The sequence below is a fragment of the Amblyomma mixtum genome, chromosome 1, assembly GCF_055824585.1.
Source record: "Amblyomma mixtum isolate Tamu chromosome 1, ASM5582458v1, whole genome shotgun sequence".
Classification (NCBI taxonomy): domain Eukaryota; kingdom Metazoa; phylum Arthropoda; class Arachnida; order Ixodida; family Ixodidae; genus Amblyomma; species Amblyomma mixtum.
The window spans coordinates 195,623,475-195,641,428 of NC_143012.1; the positions used below are offsets into that span (position 1 = coordinate 195,623,475).

Consider the following 17,954-nt stretch of genomic DNA (forward strand, 5'->3'; position numbering starts at 1 on the left):
GACCAGGACAGCTGCATGGACAGCTGTGTCGACTGCAGCGCCCCTTGACGCCTGTGTTGGTTGCTATGACAACCATCATGGCGGACGCCTCGAAGCTGCGGGTAAGTTTTCGACCAAACGATGGGTAGCCGTGGTAGCTGCCAACTGCCGGCAGTTATCGGTTTTCGTCGTGGGGAAAACAACGACTCGGATGTCGCGTCGCGTTGTCTCTGGTGACCTTCGAGCGCCTTGTTGTTGTCGAGGAACTCGTCGCTTTCATGCGAGCATGGAAGAGGAACTTGCCACGCTGTCTCAGGAGTCTCTTCGTCAGCGTTACGCAGGCTCGCGTGATGCAAAACTTTGAATGAAAGTTACTTTTAAAAGGCTGTAAATTTCACCTGCTCAAGAGAGATGCGTTATAGCAGCGAGCTGTCTGTGATATGTCGAAATTAATGGGTGATCTGTACACGCACGCCGTAGGCAAATACCTTTACTTGGGATCAGTATGAGGCGAAATGAGAATGAAAATTTTATCGACTTCGAGAACGCGTACACAAACCCACAAGCCATGCAGCCATTCTGGACTCGACTGATATGCTCTTTCCGCCTCTGCGAGTACGGTACTTCGTAAAATCGTTTCTTGAAGGTATAACACTCCCCATACGTTGCAGCGGAAGTGCCATCGAGTAATTTGCACCTCTCCACAGTATGCCACGGATATAGTGTACAAGACTAATCTAGTACACTATAGCCACAGAGGTCAGCATTGGCGGCTGTATACGATGGCGAGTCAGTCGGCGTTCCGCTTTTCGCAAGAAAAAAAAAAAAAAAACACGTTAGTCGCTTGTTGCTGGGAACGTCGATCGCATTGAAGTTCTGCATCACCTACCCATTCCAAGAAATTCACGTAATTAAGGTTCGGGGATCTTAACTTCCATGATAACTATATGCCTGCCCACGCTAAACACGCCATTTAGGTGGGTCTAATCTGCCATGTAGCCCCACGCTGGTTGTGCCCGCAACAATGTCACATGGCACATGTTGGGAGTGGTTTTGCACGCACTTTTCGACTGTAGATCCTAATTGCAAAGACACCATGGAATCACCTTGGAACTGTGAATCGGGAGGTTATGACTCATGAGTGTTATCACCTTTCTGCCCAACATCACTCTTACAGCATTTCTCCAAAGCAATACTTCCAAAGGTAGGTGTACCTGCAGTGCGAAGCTTACGGACTGAAAACAAGCCTATCTGTTCAAAGCTAGCATACAGCTCTGGCTTGGGCTTTGCCGCCATACTTGCCTTATTGGCACTGCCATGACTGGTTCTACCTCCATCAAAATCTGAACGCCCCGCCGCGGTGACTCAGTGGTTACGGCGCTCGGCTGCTGACCTGAAAGACGCGGGTTCGATCCCGGCCGCGGCGGCCGAATTTCGATGGAGGCGAAATCCTAGAGGCCCGTGTACTGTGCGATGTCAGTGCACGTTAAAGAACCGCAGGTGGTCGAAATTTCCGGAGCCCTTCATTACGGCGTCCCTCATAGCCCGAGTCGCTTTGGGACGTTAAACCCTAATAAACCAAGCCAAACCAGAATTTGGACAACCAGGCAACAACAGACCCTGCAAACATTTGTTGTCACTTGTCGGATCGTACTGTGAGCACACTTTGACAACTCATTGTCACTTAAGTCACTTCTTCTATTTGCCATTCTAGCCACCCTGCTGACATCTCACTTTAAGGTCATCTTTTTGTGTGGCACTGGTAGATACACAGAAGTTGTTTTTTTTTCTCCAATCATCATTCTCCAAATTCCCCAAGCTTACACTGTGATTTGCTGTGCCATTCACACCATTTGTCAACTGAGACGTCTCATTTACAGCCCCAAGCTGTGCTGGAGTATTCATCATTTCGCAGCTCAGTTCACTCAGCGAGTTCAAGTTGAGTGGATTGTACATAACATTCTCAACCAACACGATTGCTCACTTTTGAAACCCTTGTGAGCTGTTGAAGTTTACTCGAGTTACACCTTGTGTCATATCTGTGATATAGAAGAGGAGGTCCATAACTTCCTTCGAGTTAACCCTGAACTACGACAACACCAAGGAGTCAGCACATAGCAGCAACAGATGCTTTGGATGCATGGATCTCTTCGCTGCTTTCTGTCTGACTTCATTCATTCGGCCAACCTATTCCCTTTTATGTAACTCTCTGTCACGCTATGCACCAAGGCAGCATTAATTCAACATGTAAAAAAGCGATTTTAATTGGACCACTCAAATGACCTCTACATTCTGCATCATGCTTACATCATTGTTTTTCTAGACGTCTGGCTCTTAAAAGCATTTGACGTGTGATGAGCGAAAAAAATTCATTCGAGTAAGGTACATCTTAAACTGTACTTTAAAAATAACTGCCAAAAAAAATATTCTTGTACCTGCAGTCCTAGGGCAGATTTAGAAGTGTAGAGGGGCAGCTAACCCCCTTCCTGGAAAAGAGGGAGATTTTCTGTGGGAAGACCACAGTGGTCCTTATTTTTTTTTTCAGCGGGAAAGTTTAAGAAATGCATTGTGCGAATGCATGTTTTGGACCTGCGTAATGCATGTTTGTTTTGTTCTTTTTATTTCAGGTTCTTTGCCTACATGGCTATCGGTGAGTCAGTACTGCCACGGGCCACTTTTTTTGGTTTCACACCTTGTGCTTTGCACCACATAAAAGCTACGGCTGTTTTCACTTCATACTCATTTACGACCCCAGTTCAGAATTAAAGAGTCAACTGTGCGAAAGGGTTAGGACACCAGGGAGACACATCACAACACTTAAAAGCGCAGTTAACTTAACTCTTTAATTCAGGAATGAACCAACCAGCCCGGCAGATCCTTTTGCCTCAGTTCAGTTTGCCCAACTTCACATGTGGTTTCGTAACAGCATGCTTCCTCCTCCTGCATGTTGAGCTGACATGTGGGAGGCGTATGTTTCTCAAAGGCAAAGTTTATTCATCGTACAGGTTTGCTTTAACGGAGGTCTTTTTTAGGATTAATCTAGTTACGGGTATCCATTATGTTTGTACTTTTACCTCTTATGTGGGTGGCTGATACAGAAAGGAGCCTTTGACTGTGAAGTCTTCAGTGCATTTCTTTAGCTAACCAGCAAGATACGAGTGAATCCTTGGCAGTATGTTCAGATCCCACCCAGATGTCTTGTTAGTGCTTATTCATTTACCTGCTTCGTTCCGAATGAGAATATGTAAAAAAAAATAAGGGCTTGCTTGCATGTAGAGAAAGGAATAGAAAATTTTTTTTAAAAATGGGCTATTGAGAAGTGCTTTGCTAAACTGTAGTGAAATCTGAGTTACTTCATCCAGCTTACCTGGATCGTAAAACTCGATTTCTTTACTTGGGGAATTGCAAGCTTGATAATGTATTGTACATTAATATTGGTACTCATTCTATGAGGTATAGTTTAGAAGAACTTCTATTTGGGCTATATGGTTCATCTCGAGTCATTCTATGAGTGTTCAGTGGTGATATGTGGTACTAAGCCAGAGGCTGGGATTTCATAAGCAAGAAATTATATCATGTAAATACCTAGGAATACAAGACAGAAAAAGAAAACTTTGGACAAAGTGGGTGATGTGTCTCTAATAAAGCTGAGCTTTGCTTTTCACAAAGAAAGGAGCGAGGCTTTCAGTGTCTGACATCTGAATTTTTTCTCTCAGCCAACTTTACTTGCGAATAGGCTTCTTGTACTAGAATTGCTCCGTGTAACATTATTATCAAATGGGAATTTTGAGTTCTCTGCCTTTAACCCTCTGCAACTTGCAAAGAATGTTATTGTTTGCGCAGAATGCCCTGATGCTTCTGAAGTCATTCTAGGCGTGGCCACGAAAATAGTTGAACAGGAATCCTTTTGCCTCTCTTTTCCTTCAACCCAAATCATCTCCCAAGAGCAGTTAAGCACAGGGTCCAATCATCAGTTTGGTACGGCTCATTACTGAACTTTTGTCTATAGTAAACATTATATCGGTACAAGCCACGTACGATTTCCTGGTCACCCTCACTTGTTGTAGTTTCCTCACGGTCTCTATACTGTAGTTTAATGTGAAAAACACTATACTCTAAACTGCAAGAGTCAAATTGATGTTTTTATGTGGCTCTTCGCTACTGTTGTGTCCTGACCTACATACTTAGTCGAAACATGCTGAGAAGTTGGCCATAAAGTATCCGCAAAACAAAGTTTTTTATGAAAGCTCATTATGGGTAAATTTTTCGTGGTTAAACCCTATTGTCCTTTGTTTTTTCTCATGAACAAAGAACAAGGAATCCGTTGGGCAAATAGGAACCCCCCCCCATTACTCACCCACCTTTTCTAAGAATTGGCCACAGGCCCAGCCATGAAGCTGACCTTCACTTTCTTACAGGCAGGATGCCACAGGATTCAAGTCCAAGCTTGGTGGGTTTCGGAAGAAAACAAAGTCCCTGCTTGATCTAGGTAAGCACAGACCTTATTTCTTGATGGGTGGTGTGGGAATAGCAGTTTGTATGCATGCAAAAAAAAACTGGCATGGTTTTACTGGGCAAGGGCTTGGCTGGGGCAAGTTGTTAGTGGTATTTTAAATGTGAAAATGTTCATGCCAGCTCTGTGTGGCATGTTTCATTAAGTCACATACCCTGCACCTATGTTTTATTACTAGTTTTTCTGTTCAGGCCTTGGCCACAATTGAAGGACTCATTGTAATTATGAGGTCATGCTGCATGCAATGTCAGTTTAACCCTTTCAGGCGCCATTTTTTGTTTTGACTGAAATCAATTATTTTTTCACCTAAGTAGTATATTCAGGCCTCAAGAAAGGGAATTGGTTAGTTTTCGAGCGTGAAAGACCAGCAGGTCAGTTCTTACAACGATGTGGAGAATTCCATACAAGGTGTCAGATTTGTTAGAAATAGTACCATCGAAATGTTCTCATGTGTCAGGTAAACACCCTAGGGATCGTGGAATCACTTCGTGTTTTGAAGATGCACATTACGCTTGAAACTGAGCAAAAATCATCGATGTTTTCACTCGCGCCAAAATCTGTCTGCACAAAAACAGCGGACAAAGTGCTACCTACCTGACTGTTATGTGAAATATTACTTACTGCGTTTGCTACATGGTACCAAAAAACAACTTATTTGCAACAAGAAAGGCGCTCAATTTGACCTAAATAATGAAATCGCGATAATCTAACCTAAAATTTGGGAACACTTTTGCACGGTACAACAGTAGGTCAGTCAAGCCTCATTTCAGCCACCAGCCTTTCAATTCACGCTGTCTGTAATTAGTTCATTTTCAATGGGTCCGGCTTGAGAAAGTTCTCGGCTACCACCTATGTGATTTCGGGTGAATTCTCTAACTGCGCAATACACCATCACTTGTACGCTTTGGTCTCTGCTCTAGAGCTGTTTAAATGCTTATAACAACACATTTGATTCTCTCAGAAGCATAGAACATTTTTGTCATTAATTCTGTGACATACGCAACATATTAGGAGGCGTTGTAGCCCAAGTGAAATTTCATTGCAGTTGGCCCTTAAGTTGCCTGAATTTTTCGCATACAGCAAAATTTAAAATACCTAATTGTGCTGCCTGTCAGCCTCTGTCATTCCCATATATCCTCAGTTTATTTTTGTCTCTTGTGCATATGAAAAGCCTCAGCTATTAAAAATACTGTTTCAAGAGTCTCTCCCTCTTCTGCAGTGTGTATTTCCTAATTAAGTACCGAGGGGTGTGACTCCAAGCTTGGTACTTCTGGATGCTCATTTTCCTGCAAAAAGATCTCTTAGTAGAAGTCAGCAATAACTGAGTTCGTAATTAAAGAGAAAATGTTGGTTAAAAGGCTCACCCAGTGTTTCCTGTCATACTGGGCAGCTCACAGTCTTTGGAAAGCTTAAGGATGATGGGGTTAAATTGTGTATGCTACTATCACGCTATTTATGCATTTATTTTGTCATCTTTGCACATTATGATGTCTATAAGGCTGGTGTAAAGCGTACAGTGCTGCCCCGTGTCCCCTTCACCAGTGTTCCTTGTTCTGTGCACTGCACCCTACCTCACTGGGTGCCATGTCCTTGCTTGCTTGTTTCCAGTGTTCATCGATGCACCTCACCTCATAGAGAATGACGCCCTCTGTTTCGGGGACAATGAAGGTGAGAAAAGCAGGAAGCTGATCGTCATGTTACGGAGTTTTCTCATCGAGGGTGCACCCTCATTACGGACCAGGTGTCCGTTTTTGTGCTAGATTGAGTGAACGTCACATGAAGCTGCAACACTGAATTCTACTACAAATGGCTCACCTGTGCCACCTTGTTGCGCAGACAAATCGGTGCCTTCTAATGGAATCTTCCTTCAACTGCGAAGTTTCTGTGGAAGTTGTATAGCTTTCCTTTGTAGACATATGGCTATGCTGGGGTAGATGCTAATGAGTGACTACTGCCTTGTTATGTACATTCTTTGACCAAAAAGAACTGCCAGCCTAACAATGCTAATTTTATAACGTTCAACATTTTGGGTTTCATGTGTTAGTTATTCTTTCCTAACAGAATGCAGCATAATTTGCTTGCGTTTCAGTATTTGTTTAGGTGCTGTGGGATTGGCTCGTTACCCTAACATAGTTTGGCAGCCTATGCAGCAACAAGTACGCTTACGGTCCTGTCAAAAAAGATGCGTGCACACTGATCAGAGTGAACTGCACGCCCTGTGCACCAGGTGGCCGCGGCTGGTGGTTTTCGAGTGAGAAGTCATTCAGTGCCCGGGAGTACACGGACACATGCCGAGGTTTCGAGGAGTCCGTCAGGGTCATCGAGCAGGCATGCAAACTGCAGGTGAGGAGGCCTTTGCAACTGCTTTCATAGCAGTTGTGTGACGCAAACCTCTGCCAAAGGACCTTGTGGAGTTTCCCAAACTGTGGAGCTGAATCTCGGAGGAAACCATGCCAGTTCTGTCTGATACAATGAACAGTCCGGTCGTTTCCTCTGGAGCAGTGCGAATAGCTTCTTGCACGACGAGGTGTTCACATTTTGAACTAAAGCTTTATTTGAGGATATTGCATCATCCTAAGGCAAGATAACCGCTGGTCCGTAAGTGTAACGGAGTGGATACCAAGATAAGGCAAACGTAGCAGGGGTCAGCAGAAAGTTAGGTGGGCGAATGAGATCAACAAGTTTGCAGGGATACGGTGGTCGCAACTGACGAAGGACAGAGTTAATTGGAGAGACATGGGAGAGGCCTTTGCCCTGTAGTGGGCGTAGTCAGGCTGCTGATGATGATGATTGCATCATCCCTTGTCATCACTGTTGGGCCATTGCGAAAGCTGCCCATCGAAACAACTGCACCATATAAACCATATAGCATCTCTGCTGTATCAAAATTACCTCTGTGTATTTCGCTAGCAGGAATGTAATGATTGCAACAAGTGAGTCTGCCAGTACTGCGCCATTGGATTTTGATTTCGATGCAATGGAAGTAAAAAGAAAAAGAGCAGAAAAGTGCGTGGACTAGCGGTATGACAAAGAACACCAAGTTAGCATGTATCAAATGACTGTTCCCCAAACGTGAGTGAAAAACATGTATTTTTGTTTGTTACAGCAGTAGCTGTTAGGCAAACGATGTTGGCATCATTGGTGGCACTTTATTTTCTAACAAAAAGCTGCTGCGTTAATCTTTATTCCTTCGTACTGAGTTTTATGGACAACAAGCACTGTCAAGGCAAAAGTTGGCAGCAGTTAGAACCCAAACTTCCAACTGTTTATTTCACAAACGAGAAAGATCCCTAACAAAAAAAGAAGAAAAAATGTGTTCTCTCCACCACACATGACACATACATTCTTGGTTTATTTTCATGCCAACTCATTTGCCTTGTGTTATTCTGCATGATGTGTCAAGCACATGCAAGTTTTCTGAATGCTTCTGTTTTTTTTTTCTCTTGGTGTGAGTGATGGAATGCATACATATGACACGAGTCCGTGGCCCGTGTCATGATGCGAGAGGCCTGCCTTACATGTCAAGCTGTTTTTGTCGCGTGACTACTCTAGGATTGACGTGCCATGCAACCTGGGACCGCGTGCGCACCTGCCGCAGTGCGTGGCTAGATTCCTCATGCGTGGAGGCAACGTGCTTGTGCGTTCATGTTTTCAGCCTAGGCTTGCACACGTTGAAGAGGGACATTGCTCATTATCATTCCTGGCAACCAAGAAATTTTTGTCTGACCCCGCGAGTTCTCTTGTAGTGCTTACACCATGCTGCTTTTCGCCACATCAACCCTTTTGCACATTCCTTCCAGATTTAACAGCTCTGAAAACGCACTTTTATATCATTTCTTCAACCTATGTGACTCCACGTATATGCATGACTCTGCAACAGGCCTTGCATATCCCTTATGTTTTGTGCCACATTTACTGCTGGCCATCTACTTAAAGGGGGAAGAGGGTCTTAGAAATAAATTTTTATTAATGGAGTCACAACCATGAAATCTTCAGGGAACATGCATGTTTGCATGCTTTTTGCATGCAAATATTGTAATTTGCAAAAATGTAATTTAATTTTGGTGTACAACAAATACTTGCGCACTTATGTGATATGTTAGGTAACTTTTGCCGAGGGTTTGAAAGAAATTCTACTGCAGGAAACTTGTTAGACTGCATGCCATTGGTTTCTCTTGACATCAAGCTATGCAGTAAGGGTGAAATTATCATCCTGCCTTTTATAGAAGGTGAGTTATAGGATTTTGAAATCATCAGTTTCTTCCCGTTTGTGAAGTGACAAATTAAGAACCCTGTAACTCAACTTCTGTGATAGGCAGGATAATAATTTTGCCCTTATTGCGTACTTTGATATCAAGACAAGCCGATGGCATGTGTCCTAGCAGGTTTCCTGCAGCAGAATTTATTGAATGCTCTTGGCAAAAAGTTGCATAAGATACTATATGAGTGCACAAGTAGTTGTTTTACATAAAATTAAATTACATATTTTAAATCAGCATGCAATGCAAAAATACATGTTTCTTGCAGATTCCATTATTGTGACTTCATTAACAAAAATTTTTTTCTAAGACCAGCTTAAAAACATTCTTAAAAAACGGCACAACCAGGTTTCTTAAAAAAAACATGCACTTCTTCTCATGCTGAATAACACTTGGCAGATGCATTAGTGTACAAGTTGTGCTCTTAGCACTGGAAATATGTTGTCATACGCAGCACAAGGAATAGGCTTTTCTTTGTTTTCTTCTGGATCTTTCTTCCTTGTGAAGTAAACAGTTGCAAGTTTGTGCTTGTACTGTCGTGTCACATTTTGTCTTCATTGTCCTTGCTTTGATGGGAAATGAACTCAAAGAACCAACTAGGCCATTTCTCATTCTCTTCCCACATTTAGACTGGCCTGGTAGATGCATACCTGGGTTGGGTGCTCTTTTGGAGTGGGAGACGAATGATGAAAAGCATGAAGTCTTTGTTTTTGCTTTGTTTTTGCTCTCACTGGCGTGGAGGGAAAAGACAGAAACCTTGCCTGAGTTTCAGACAAAACTTCTTCCTACTTCCCGACTTATGTCCTCAACGTAGAAGTAGCCGTGGTCCACCGCAGTGGTTCAGTGGCTATGGCATCCGGCTACTGAGTCGAAGTACGCAGGATCAAATGCTGGCCACAGTGGCCTCGTTTCAGTAGAGGAAAAACACAAAAACGCCCATGTGCTGTGCAATGTTGGTGCGCATTAACCTTTTCAGGCGCTTTGTACACAATTGTGTAAGCAGCAGACTTACAGCTTCTTCTGAGAAACTGAAGCACTTAACAGTGATTTCATTATTTCAGTCAAATTGAGCACCCTTCTTGTTGCAAATAAGTTGCTTTTTTGTACCATGTAGCGAATGCAGTAAATAATATTTCACATAAGAGTGAGCTAGGTAGCACTTTGTCCGCCGTTTTTGTTGAGGCAGATTTTTCCGCAAGTGAAAACATCGATTGTTTTTGCTTAGTTTTGAGCGTAATGTGAATCTTCAATACACAAAACGATTCCACGATCCCTAGGGTGTTTACCTGACACACGAGAACATTTCGATGTTACTATTTCTAACAAATCTGACACTTTGTATAGAATTCTCCACATTGCTGTAAAAACTTACCTGCTGGTCTTTCACGTTTGAAAGCTAACAAATTTCCTTTCTTGAGGCCTGAATATACTACTTAGGTAAAAAAATAACTGATTTTAAGCCAAAACAAAAAATGGCGCCTTAAAGGGTTAAAGAAACCAAGTTGGACGATTTTTAACCCGGAGCCCTCCACTACAGCTTCTCTAACAGCCCGTATGCAGCTTTGATCACACGTTAAGCCTCACTGATCATACTGTCACTGAAGATGCTGCAAACACACTGAATTTTTTATTCTATTCTTTACTGAGGCTTTGAACTTCTTGTTTGCTTGCTTTCAAAACTGTTGATCTCCTTGGAACATTGTCACCTTTTCATCAGAATCTGTAAAGTTTGCATCTAAATTTTGTGATTACCAGGTTGTTACTCCGTACACGTTTTTCATCTTTCATTTCTTGGCCCTGTTCTTTCTAAGACCTTTCTCTTCCTTAATGACCTCTCGTTAGCATTGTAGCAAGCAGGCAGTTTTAAACACACCAACTTAAATTTACATTTAAATAAACATCTCTTTCTTTCTCTTTCACTAGCCGCCGCGGTGGCTCAGTGGTTATGGTGCTCGGCTGCTGACCAGAAAGACGCGGGTTTGATCCCGGCCGCGGCGGCTAGAATTTCTTTGGAGGAGAAATTCTAGAGGCCCGTGTACTGTGCGATGTCAGTGCACGTTAAAGAACCCCAGGTGGTCGAAATTTCTGGAGCCCTTCACTATGGCGTCTCTCATAGCCTGAGTCGCTTTGGGACGTTAGAACCCCACAAAATCAAAACCAAATCTCTTTCACTAGCAGTGTATTGCCTTTTGGACTGCACTCTTTTGCTAGCAAGAATAGTTTGCGCTGATGGGTCGGGCAGGTCTGGTTGCCAGAGAGAGCCATCAGTATGTTATGAAGTTAGCGGTCGTTAATTCTGGGCTTATTGCAAGCAGCTGCTCTGTGATGTCTAGTATACATACGGGGATATAAGTTTACTGAATGCTTCTTGTGTCTGGCATCCAGTGGACGCAAAAGCACAACCAAAAGTGTCATGCTCATAAGTTGTACCCAGCCACTTCTTACAGAGGCTCATCTTATGCGTGCAAAATGAAATGTTCGAATGGCTGAAGCTGCCCTGAGTGCATGTGGAATTGAAGCCTCTTGTTTTTCGTGCAGGGTCCTTTTGACGGAATCCTGGGCTTCAGCCAGGGTGCTGCCATGACTGCCATGATCCTTTCGTTGCAGTCCCTCAAGAGTACGGTCTTTTTTTCAGCCATTTGTGGTCGCACCTTTGCACCAGATTTATTTTGCATAATGAATGCAGTTTTTTGTCAAAAAGATTAGTATTAAAGGGGTCGTGACATGGCCTGCCAACAAATCGTGCTTTTGTGTTTTTATGCATAATAAAAAAAGAATTAGGGCTTTATGCGCACATTTGAGCTAGAAATTTTAATTTGAAATGTAGGCTCTAAGTCCTTCCCCTGGTAGCGACGGCCATTTTGAAGCAGCTACAAATTCAGTTACAAGTTACTCGCTGCACCAAATAAGCTCATATTTTGTCCATTTGTTCCGAGGTGGATAGTGAACAACATGCCATAAAGAGCTTGAGTCTGAAAAATGATGTCATGACTCCTTTAAAGGGAGTCTGCTGTCAGAGACGAGTGTAAAAATATTGCAGTGTAAAAGGTGCAGTCGACACCCTCCCTTAAATCTGCTTCTGTAGTTTGTTTTGTGAGTAAATATCGTAATCTGTAATCCTAATAATCTTTACTGCAATTTTCTTGCATCATGTGCTTATGGCTGACACAGCCATAAGCAACATGAGGAGTTTAAAGCATCACACAACAGCTGAAGCATTCTTAACTAGTTATTGATTGTTACAAAAGTGCTGTGAGAGTTGAAACAGAAGAAAGCAGAGCACAAAGAAATTCATGCTACCAACTATGTGGCATGACCAATGGTTTCATTCCATCCTTAAAGGGAAGCTGCATAGGGTTTAGAAATCAATGCGCTTAAGAGGGTCGAATGTGTGAAACTTGTAGGTAAGGCATGCTAAGTCTTTTTGGGCTAGCACTTGAAATAGTGAAGTAATCGCCGATTAAAATCCAGACGTCCTTCAAGCTTTTCCACAGCGCACAACGCCAAGTTGGGGGCGCATGATGACTTCATCGAGGGTATCGGTACATTTTCAAGGCACAAACGTCTGCTTTGAAGGAAAAAAACCAACGCCACCGAAGGCGAACCCTGCTGAGAGTTGTTTGGCAGCCTCTAACGAGTCAGGGCAGGGTGTGGCTGACGACAGCGTAAATTGAAATCATACTTTCCGTGATGTCACGCTGAGTTTCCCCGCACTCCTCCGGTGCATTGAGGAGAAGCGCAAAATTCAACCGTCGATTACGTCACTATTTTAAATGCTAGTACAAAAACATTTGGCATGCGTTATCTACAGCCTACATAGATTTGAATCCTTGAATATTGCGAGAGTCTCAAAAAAGTGCTGCAGTTGCCCTTTAAAGTCATCAGCTTAACTAAGGCAAAGCCAGGAATACAGCAGAGGGGCAGTTGTCAGCCAGATGTTTTATGAACAGTTGCCGACGGCTACGTGCCCAAGCTCGTGGCTGTCTCTTGGAGACCAGCAGGGCAGCAGAGGAAGCAAGCGTAGGGTTCAGTTAAGGCCACTTCCTGCACGAGGCTCTCTAAGAAAGATAAGCCTTTATCTTGCACTGATACACCGAGTATACTTTTGCACTTGACTTCTGGTTTCGCGATAAAAAACATCTCAGCAGTCTCTTCATGTACGTTCTAGCCAGCTTGTTTGAATAACCTTTCGTCTCGAAGACTGCCTTGCAGCCACTCACTGTCAGCCGCATACCGTGCTGTAATCAGCAGCATTCCACCGAAACTACTTTGCGTCCTCAGTGTGTACTGTCACGCTTGACGACTGTAACAACACGCACTTTGTTCGTGATAAGTGCTTCTAGAGTTTTGAAAAATCTTGTACTGTCAGTCACACGCAAGTGTGTGTTCATGCATTACTGGTGTTGAATGCAATTCCGTTTACGTCCGATGCATAGCTACTGTCTTGAGCTCCGAAAATTGGCCAGTGTGCTTTTGAGAATGCCGTTACTGCTTGGACCTGCTTGATTCTTAAAACAGTTTTTCATCAGTTCCGCTGAAATTTTCCCTCTGTACCTCCAGCAGGGCATTTTTCGTAAATTTCGCGGGTGGTAGAGCATCACAGTTATTGTGCGGAACAAGCACAGGACATCACAGGGACATCAACTCAACTCTTGATCACTACTTTGTCTGCAGTGTAGCCAAATAGCTGGGCCTTTCCTGTTTTCACATTTGATCTGTGCAAAACGATATTTTTTTTTCCCCTGTCCCCTGTGTCACCCTTCATACCTACAGGTGCAATAGCAAGTTTTTTGGTTATGACAGCATAATTAAGGGGGTTATTGAGGAAGGTAGTGGCAAAGGGCTGTGCTACATGACAAGATACTGGCTTGCTGGCTGCTAGCCAAAAAGTAAATCTGCTGTAGAAGATAGATTGCATGCAAATACCACCCCGCCTTGAGCGTGGGTTGAGCAGATTCAGCCATCAGGGCCAAGTAAAATTTTGTGGAGGCCAGGAATCTTGCTTGCAACATCAGTGGTTTAGTTCTCTTAGTGACTGCTTGGGACTCCGGGAGTTACTCGTTTGGGGACAGAATTGTTTGCCTTCAGATACGCTGAGTTGTTAGTTATTGCAAATAATTTGCAAGCCTCAGCCAATCTGCTGTCTGTGCCATCTCCCATTGTGTAGAAGTACTGCATTGTGCAATGTCACTGGTAAATGGAGTTTGTATTACTCTGTTACTTACCACAGAGTAGTTGTCGTTGTGTATAAGCAGGTATGGGCTGTCCCCAGGACAACACTCAGCAGCGCTGGATTCAACTCTATTTACCCGCTCACAGTCCCTTTCACATTCAGTCTCATGTTCATGAAGAACTGCCCATAGGACAAGTTGGCTTCTGTACATCCTCTTGTAGCTCATAACACTGAGTGTAGTGCAAATAACAAACACTAGTGGAAGCAGTGGGCCATGTAATAACGAATAATTTTCCATTACATGCCATTATCAGACCCTAGTAATTGTAGTTTTTGCCTAGCTTCATTATCGCTGTACTAAACTGTGCTGCTGCTGCTGCTGTGTTTTGTTGCAAGTGTACAATGCAACACTGCACAAGTAACAGCTCTTCACACTCACATACTGCAAACACAATGTGAACACCCCGGCCTGTTCAATGAATAAGCCTTGTTAGGAGTGTGTTGCAGTGAAGCTACAACTGACCTAGTTGTGGACAGTGCCACGAGAGGGTGCTAGTGTATACTTTGTAGTTTCAGTAATAAACACAGGAGGACACTAGGTGTAGGTCAGCGTATTGAGGGGCTTTAGTCGGCGTGGGAACCGCATGTGTTTGAATTGTGCGTTGTGTGGTGGCCAAAGTGTGACACTAAAGTCGTGCTTCTAGCTCTTTGTTCCAGTATTTTTTGTTGCCTAATTAAAGGTGCACTGAAGAGGATTCTGAACATGTCTTTTTGCCACGGGAACTGGATCCACACGTTCCTAGCATTCTTAGAAACAGTGACTTATTGCCCTGTTTGGCCGATTTCCCCAATTAAAACGAATTACCGTCCGGCTCCCGCCTTTTTTTTTAAATTCTGCCTCGTACGGTGGGTGGAGTCGACCAACGCGTGGAGCGCCTTTCACCCAGTCTTGTGGAGGCTTTGCTCTCGCTTTATTTTGTTTTTTAGGTTTCCATGAATAAATAGTTTCATTCGCAGATAATATAGCCGCAAAATAAGCCTGAAGAAATAAAAATACGCGCGGACTATTTGCTACTACGGACTACTACGTATTACTCCGCCGATGGCAGAGCGGCAAGCCGCCGCGGGACTGGGTGAAAGGCGCTCCACGCGTTGGTCGACTCCGCCCACCGTACGAGGCAGAATTAAAAAAAAAAAGGCGGGAGCCGGACGTTAATTCGATTTAATTGAGGAAATTGGCCACACAGGGCAGTAAGTCGCAGTTTCTAAGAATGCTAGGAACGTGTAGATCGAGTTCCTGCAGCAAAAAGACGAGTTCAGATTCCTCTTCAGTGCACCTTTAATGAATGTGGGTCACTTGTTACCTTGATTTGTGTTGCTTGCTCTCTTTAGCCGGGCATTTGGTCGCAAATCTTACTGCATCGTGGATTTTTTGCAGAGGTGGAGTGTAGCTTCAAGTTCGGCGTCCTAGTGGCGGGATTCCGTAGCCGGTCCAGTGCACATGATCACCTCTTTGCAAAAGAAGGCATGATAGATGTTCCCACCCTGCACGTTGTGGGAGAAACCGACAACATCATCCCAAAAGGTATGCCACTTCTGTTTTGTGTACTCTATTGCAGCTCATGTTTTCACTGGTTGCTTTTGTAGCACTTTGAAATGGCGTAGGTAGAGTGGCAGCAGCTTATATTACTGCATATGTCACCATATTTTTGCGCTTTTTCATGAATTGAGCATTGCGGAAAATTAAAGATGAAATGCTGTTTGGAGAGTGGTGGTGTAAATGTCAAACAAAACATTGCGTGAACTGAAAACACTGCAAGGTTCCAGAATGCCTTGAAGCATCTTCTTTTTTAACATTTTTTCGCTACTACCTTCTTTGGTTCTATTACAGTTCCTGTTTTTACTATTACTTTCTATTCCGCCACGGTGGCTCAGGGGTTATTGTGCTCGGCTGCTGACCCGAAAGACGCGGGTTCGATCCCGGCCGCGGCGGCTGAATTTCTTTGGGGGAGAAATTCTAGAGGCCCGTGTACTGTGCGATGTCAGTGCACGTTAAAGAACCCCAGGTGGTCGAAATTTCCGGAGCCCTCCACTAGGGCGTCTCTCATAGCCTTAGTCGCTTTGGGACGTTAAACCCCATAAACCAAACGAAACCAAACCTTGGTGTTTTATTTATTTATTTATACTGCAGTCTTGTTTTCAAGACCTTGGCAGGGTGGATACAGAAATAAATAAAAAACTAATTATACAAAATGCAGCGGTACATAACTGAATACGCATGGGGTCACTTGCTACGTGTAAACGCAAGCATCAGCTGAAATGCAACACAACACAAAAGGACAACCATGACAGTATTTATTGACAGTTACCTGACAGCTGTGACAACCATTACAGTTACCTCCAGCTCGCTTGCAATGTCTAAGTAAATGTGCCATGGTTTGCATTTTCTTTTTAGATTTCACTCCTTGTCTGGCGAACGTAGGCCCACCCCACTCACTCTGCCTTCCCTTACAGCTCAAGCGATAGAAATCCTTCCCTTCTTCGTGTCCCCGAGTGTGCTCTACCACCCGGGTGGCCACTTCCTACCAACAAGCGGCCAGTGCAAAACGGATTACATTGACTTCTTCAAGCAGATGGTCAGCACGCTCAATGGCACATGACGGACTGCTTGGTTAGGTTCTTAACAAAGCATTGCCAGACACTTGGCAGAAACAAAAAACAAGGAAAGTCAGACCAGGTCTGTTGTGTTTTGGCAAGTTTTTCCTGGTGAACCTTGCAAACATCGGAGCCCTTTTTTCATTTCTGTATATTTTAAAATCCATTTCTTTGGGATGGTAATGAATTGCACTGTAGAAACATTTGTAGAGCAATACTACTAGAAATAAAGGTAATTGAATATAAGATGCAGGGTCGATGGCTAACGCTGGAGTTAGACGTTGCTTTGTTCTCCTTCTATTTCTCATCTTTTTTTTTTTGCACTTTCACGTCATGCACTGCAAACCACAACATGCAGCAGACATCAGCATTTTTCAGTGAAAAATGGCGACGGCCACCATTTTCTTTATTTTCAGCTAAGAAAGTTCAAGAAATATACAAATACATGTGCATGCCCTTGCCCTCCATCCACACCTTGCAAAAGTTCATAAATCCAGCGCTGGCTGGAGCATGGAGATGGTGCCAGTTACAGCAAGTGTTTTTAAAGGGTCACAACGTTCAAATCACAAAACATGGCTACAAATTCTTTTTAAAAATCACAATACCCACTCGTATGACTCATTTTCTATGTTGTCTCAAAGTTTAATTACTGAAATCTAATGGGAAGCACCCCCAAAAAACTATTTTTTTAATTTAGGTATCTTTTCAGCACCGTGACCAAGTGGCGTTATCTTTGACTGCGCAAAAATTTAAACTTGTTTCTTCATCTTCAAAACTCGCGTCTCATCTGGATTCTACAGTGCAGGAGCAAACGCACAAAAAACAGCATTGTCCTCCTCATCGATTGCCCCTAGCAACCGGCGGAGTTAGCACAAGAGCCGATGGAACTGCATCAGCTCTTACTCTACGCTAGGTATGCTTTCTCGTCTCATGTTATATTGTCCTGGGTTTGCACTTCAGTGACTCTCAAAACTTCTGCAATAGACACCCCTTCGAAAAGGGGTACAGAACAGCGCTCTGTTACGGAAGCCTCAAGCAAGAGCTGCCAATGGCCAAAAATGGTAAGACATCTCCGCTTGTTGCTACAAGTGAATTTGTTACAGAGGGCATCAAAGACACGTATCTGAACACTTCAGGCTCCGCTGGTAGCGTGTCCGCAGAAAGTGGCATCGGAAAGTGCGTGGCGGACGTCATGGAAGTGTAGCCAAGCTCTTTGGGTGCCGTTGCTACCAGGTAAAAGGAAGTGTAGACACCAAATTTTTGCTTGTTCACTTTCTTCTTTCAAATTATGCTTTACACATAGGAATACATGAATCACCATGTGGTATTTGCTCACGACCAGCAATAATTTATAATTTGATTTCTTGTTAATGCT

At 43.5% G+C, this 17,954-nt stretch overlaps 1 protein-coding gene across 1 annotated transcript; it reads left to right on the forward strand.

The window, feature by feature from the left end:
• Positions 1–16,833, forward strand: LOC149370480 (esterase OVCA2-like). The gene is made up of 8 exons (XM_089561577.1): positions 1–101; positions 2,607–2,629; positions 4,398–4,468; positions 6,101–6,160; positions 6,720–6,835; positions 11,290–11,368; positions 15,363–15,509; positions 16,439–16,833. The coding sequence occupies exons 1-8, from the start codon at positions 66–68 to the stop codon at positions 16,582–16,584; spliced, it is 678 nt and encodes a 225-aa protein (XP_089417703.1). The 5' UTR covers positions 1–65; the 3' UTR covers positions 16,585–16,833.
• Positions 16,834–17,954: the final 1,121 nt, after the last annotated feature.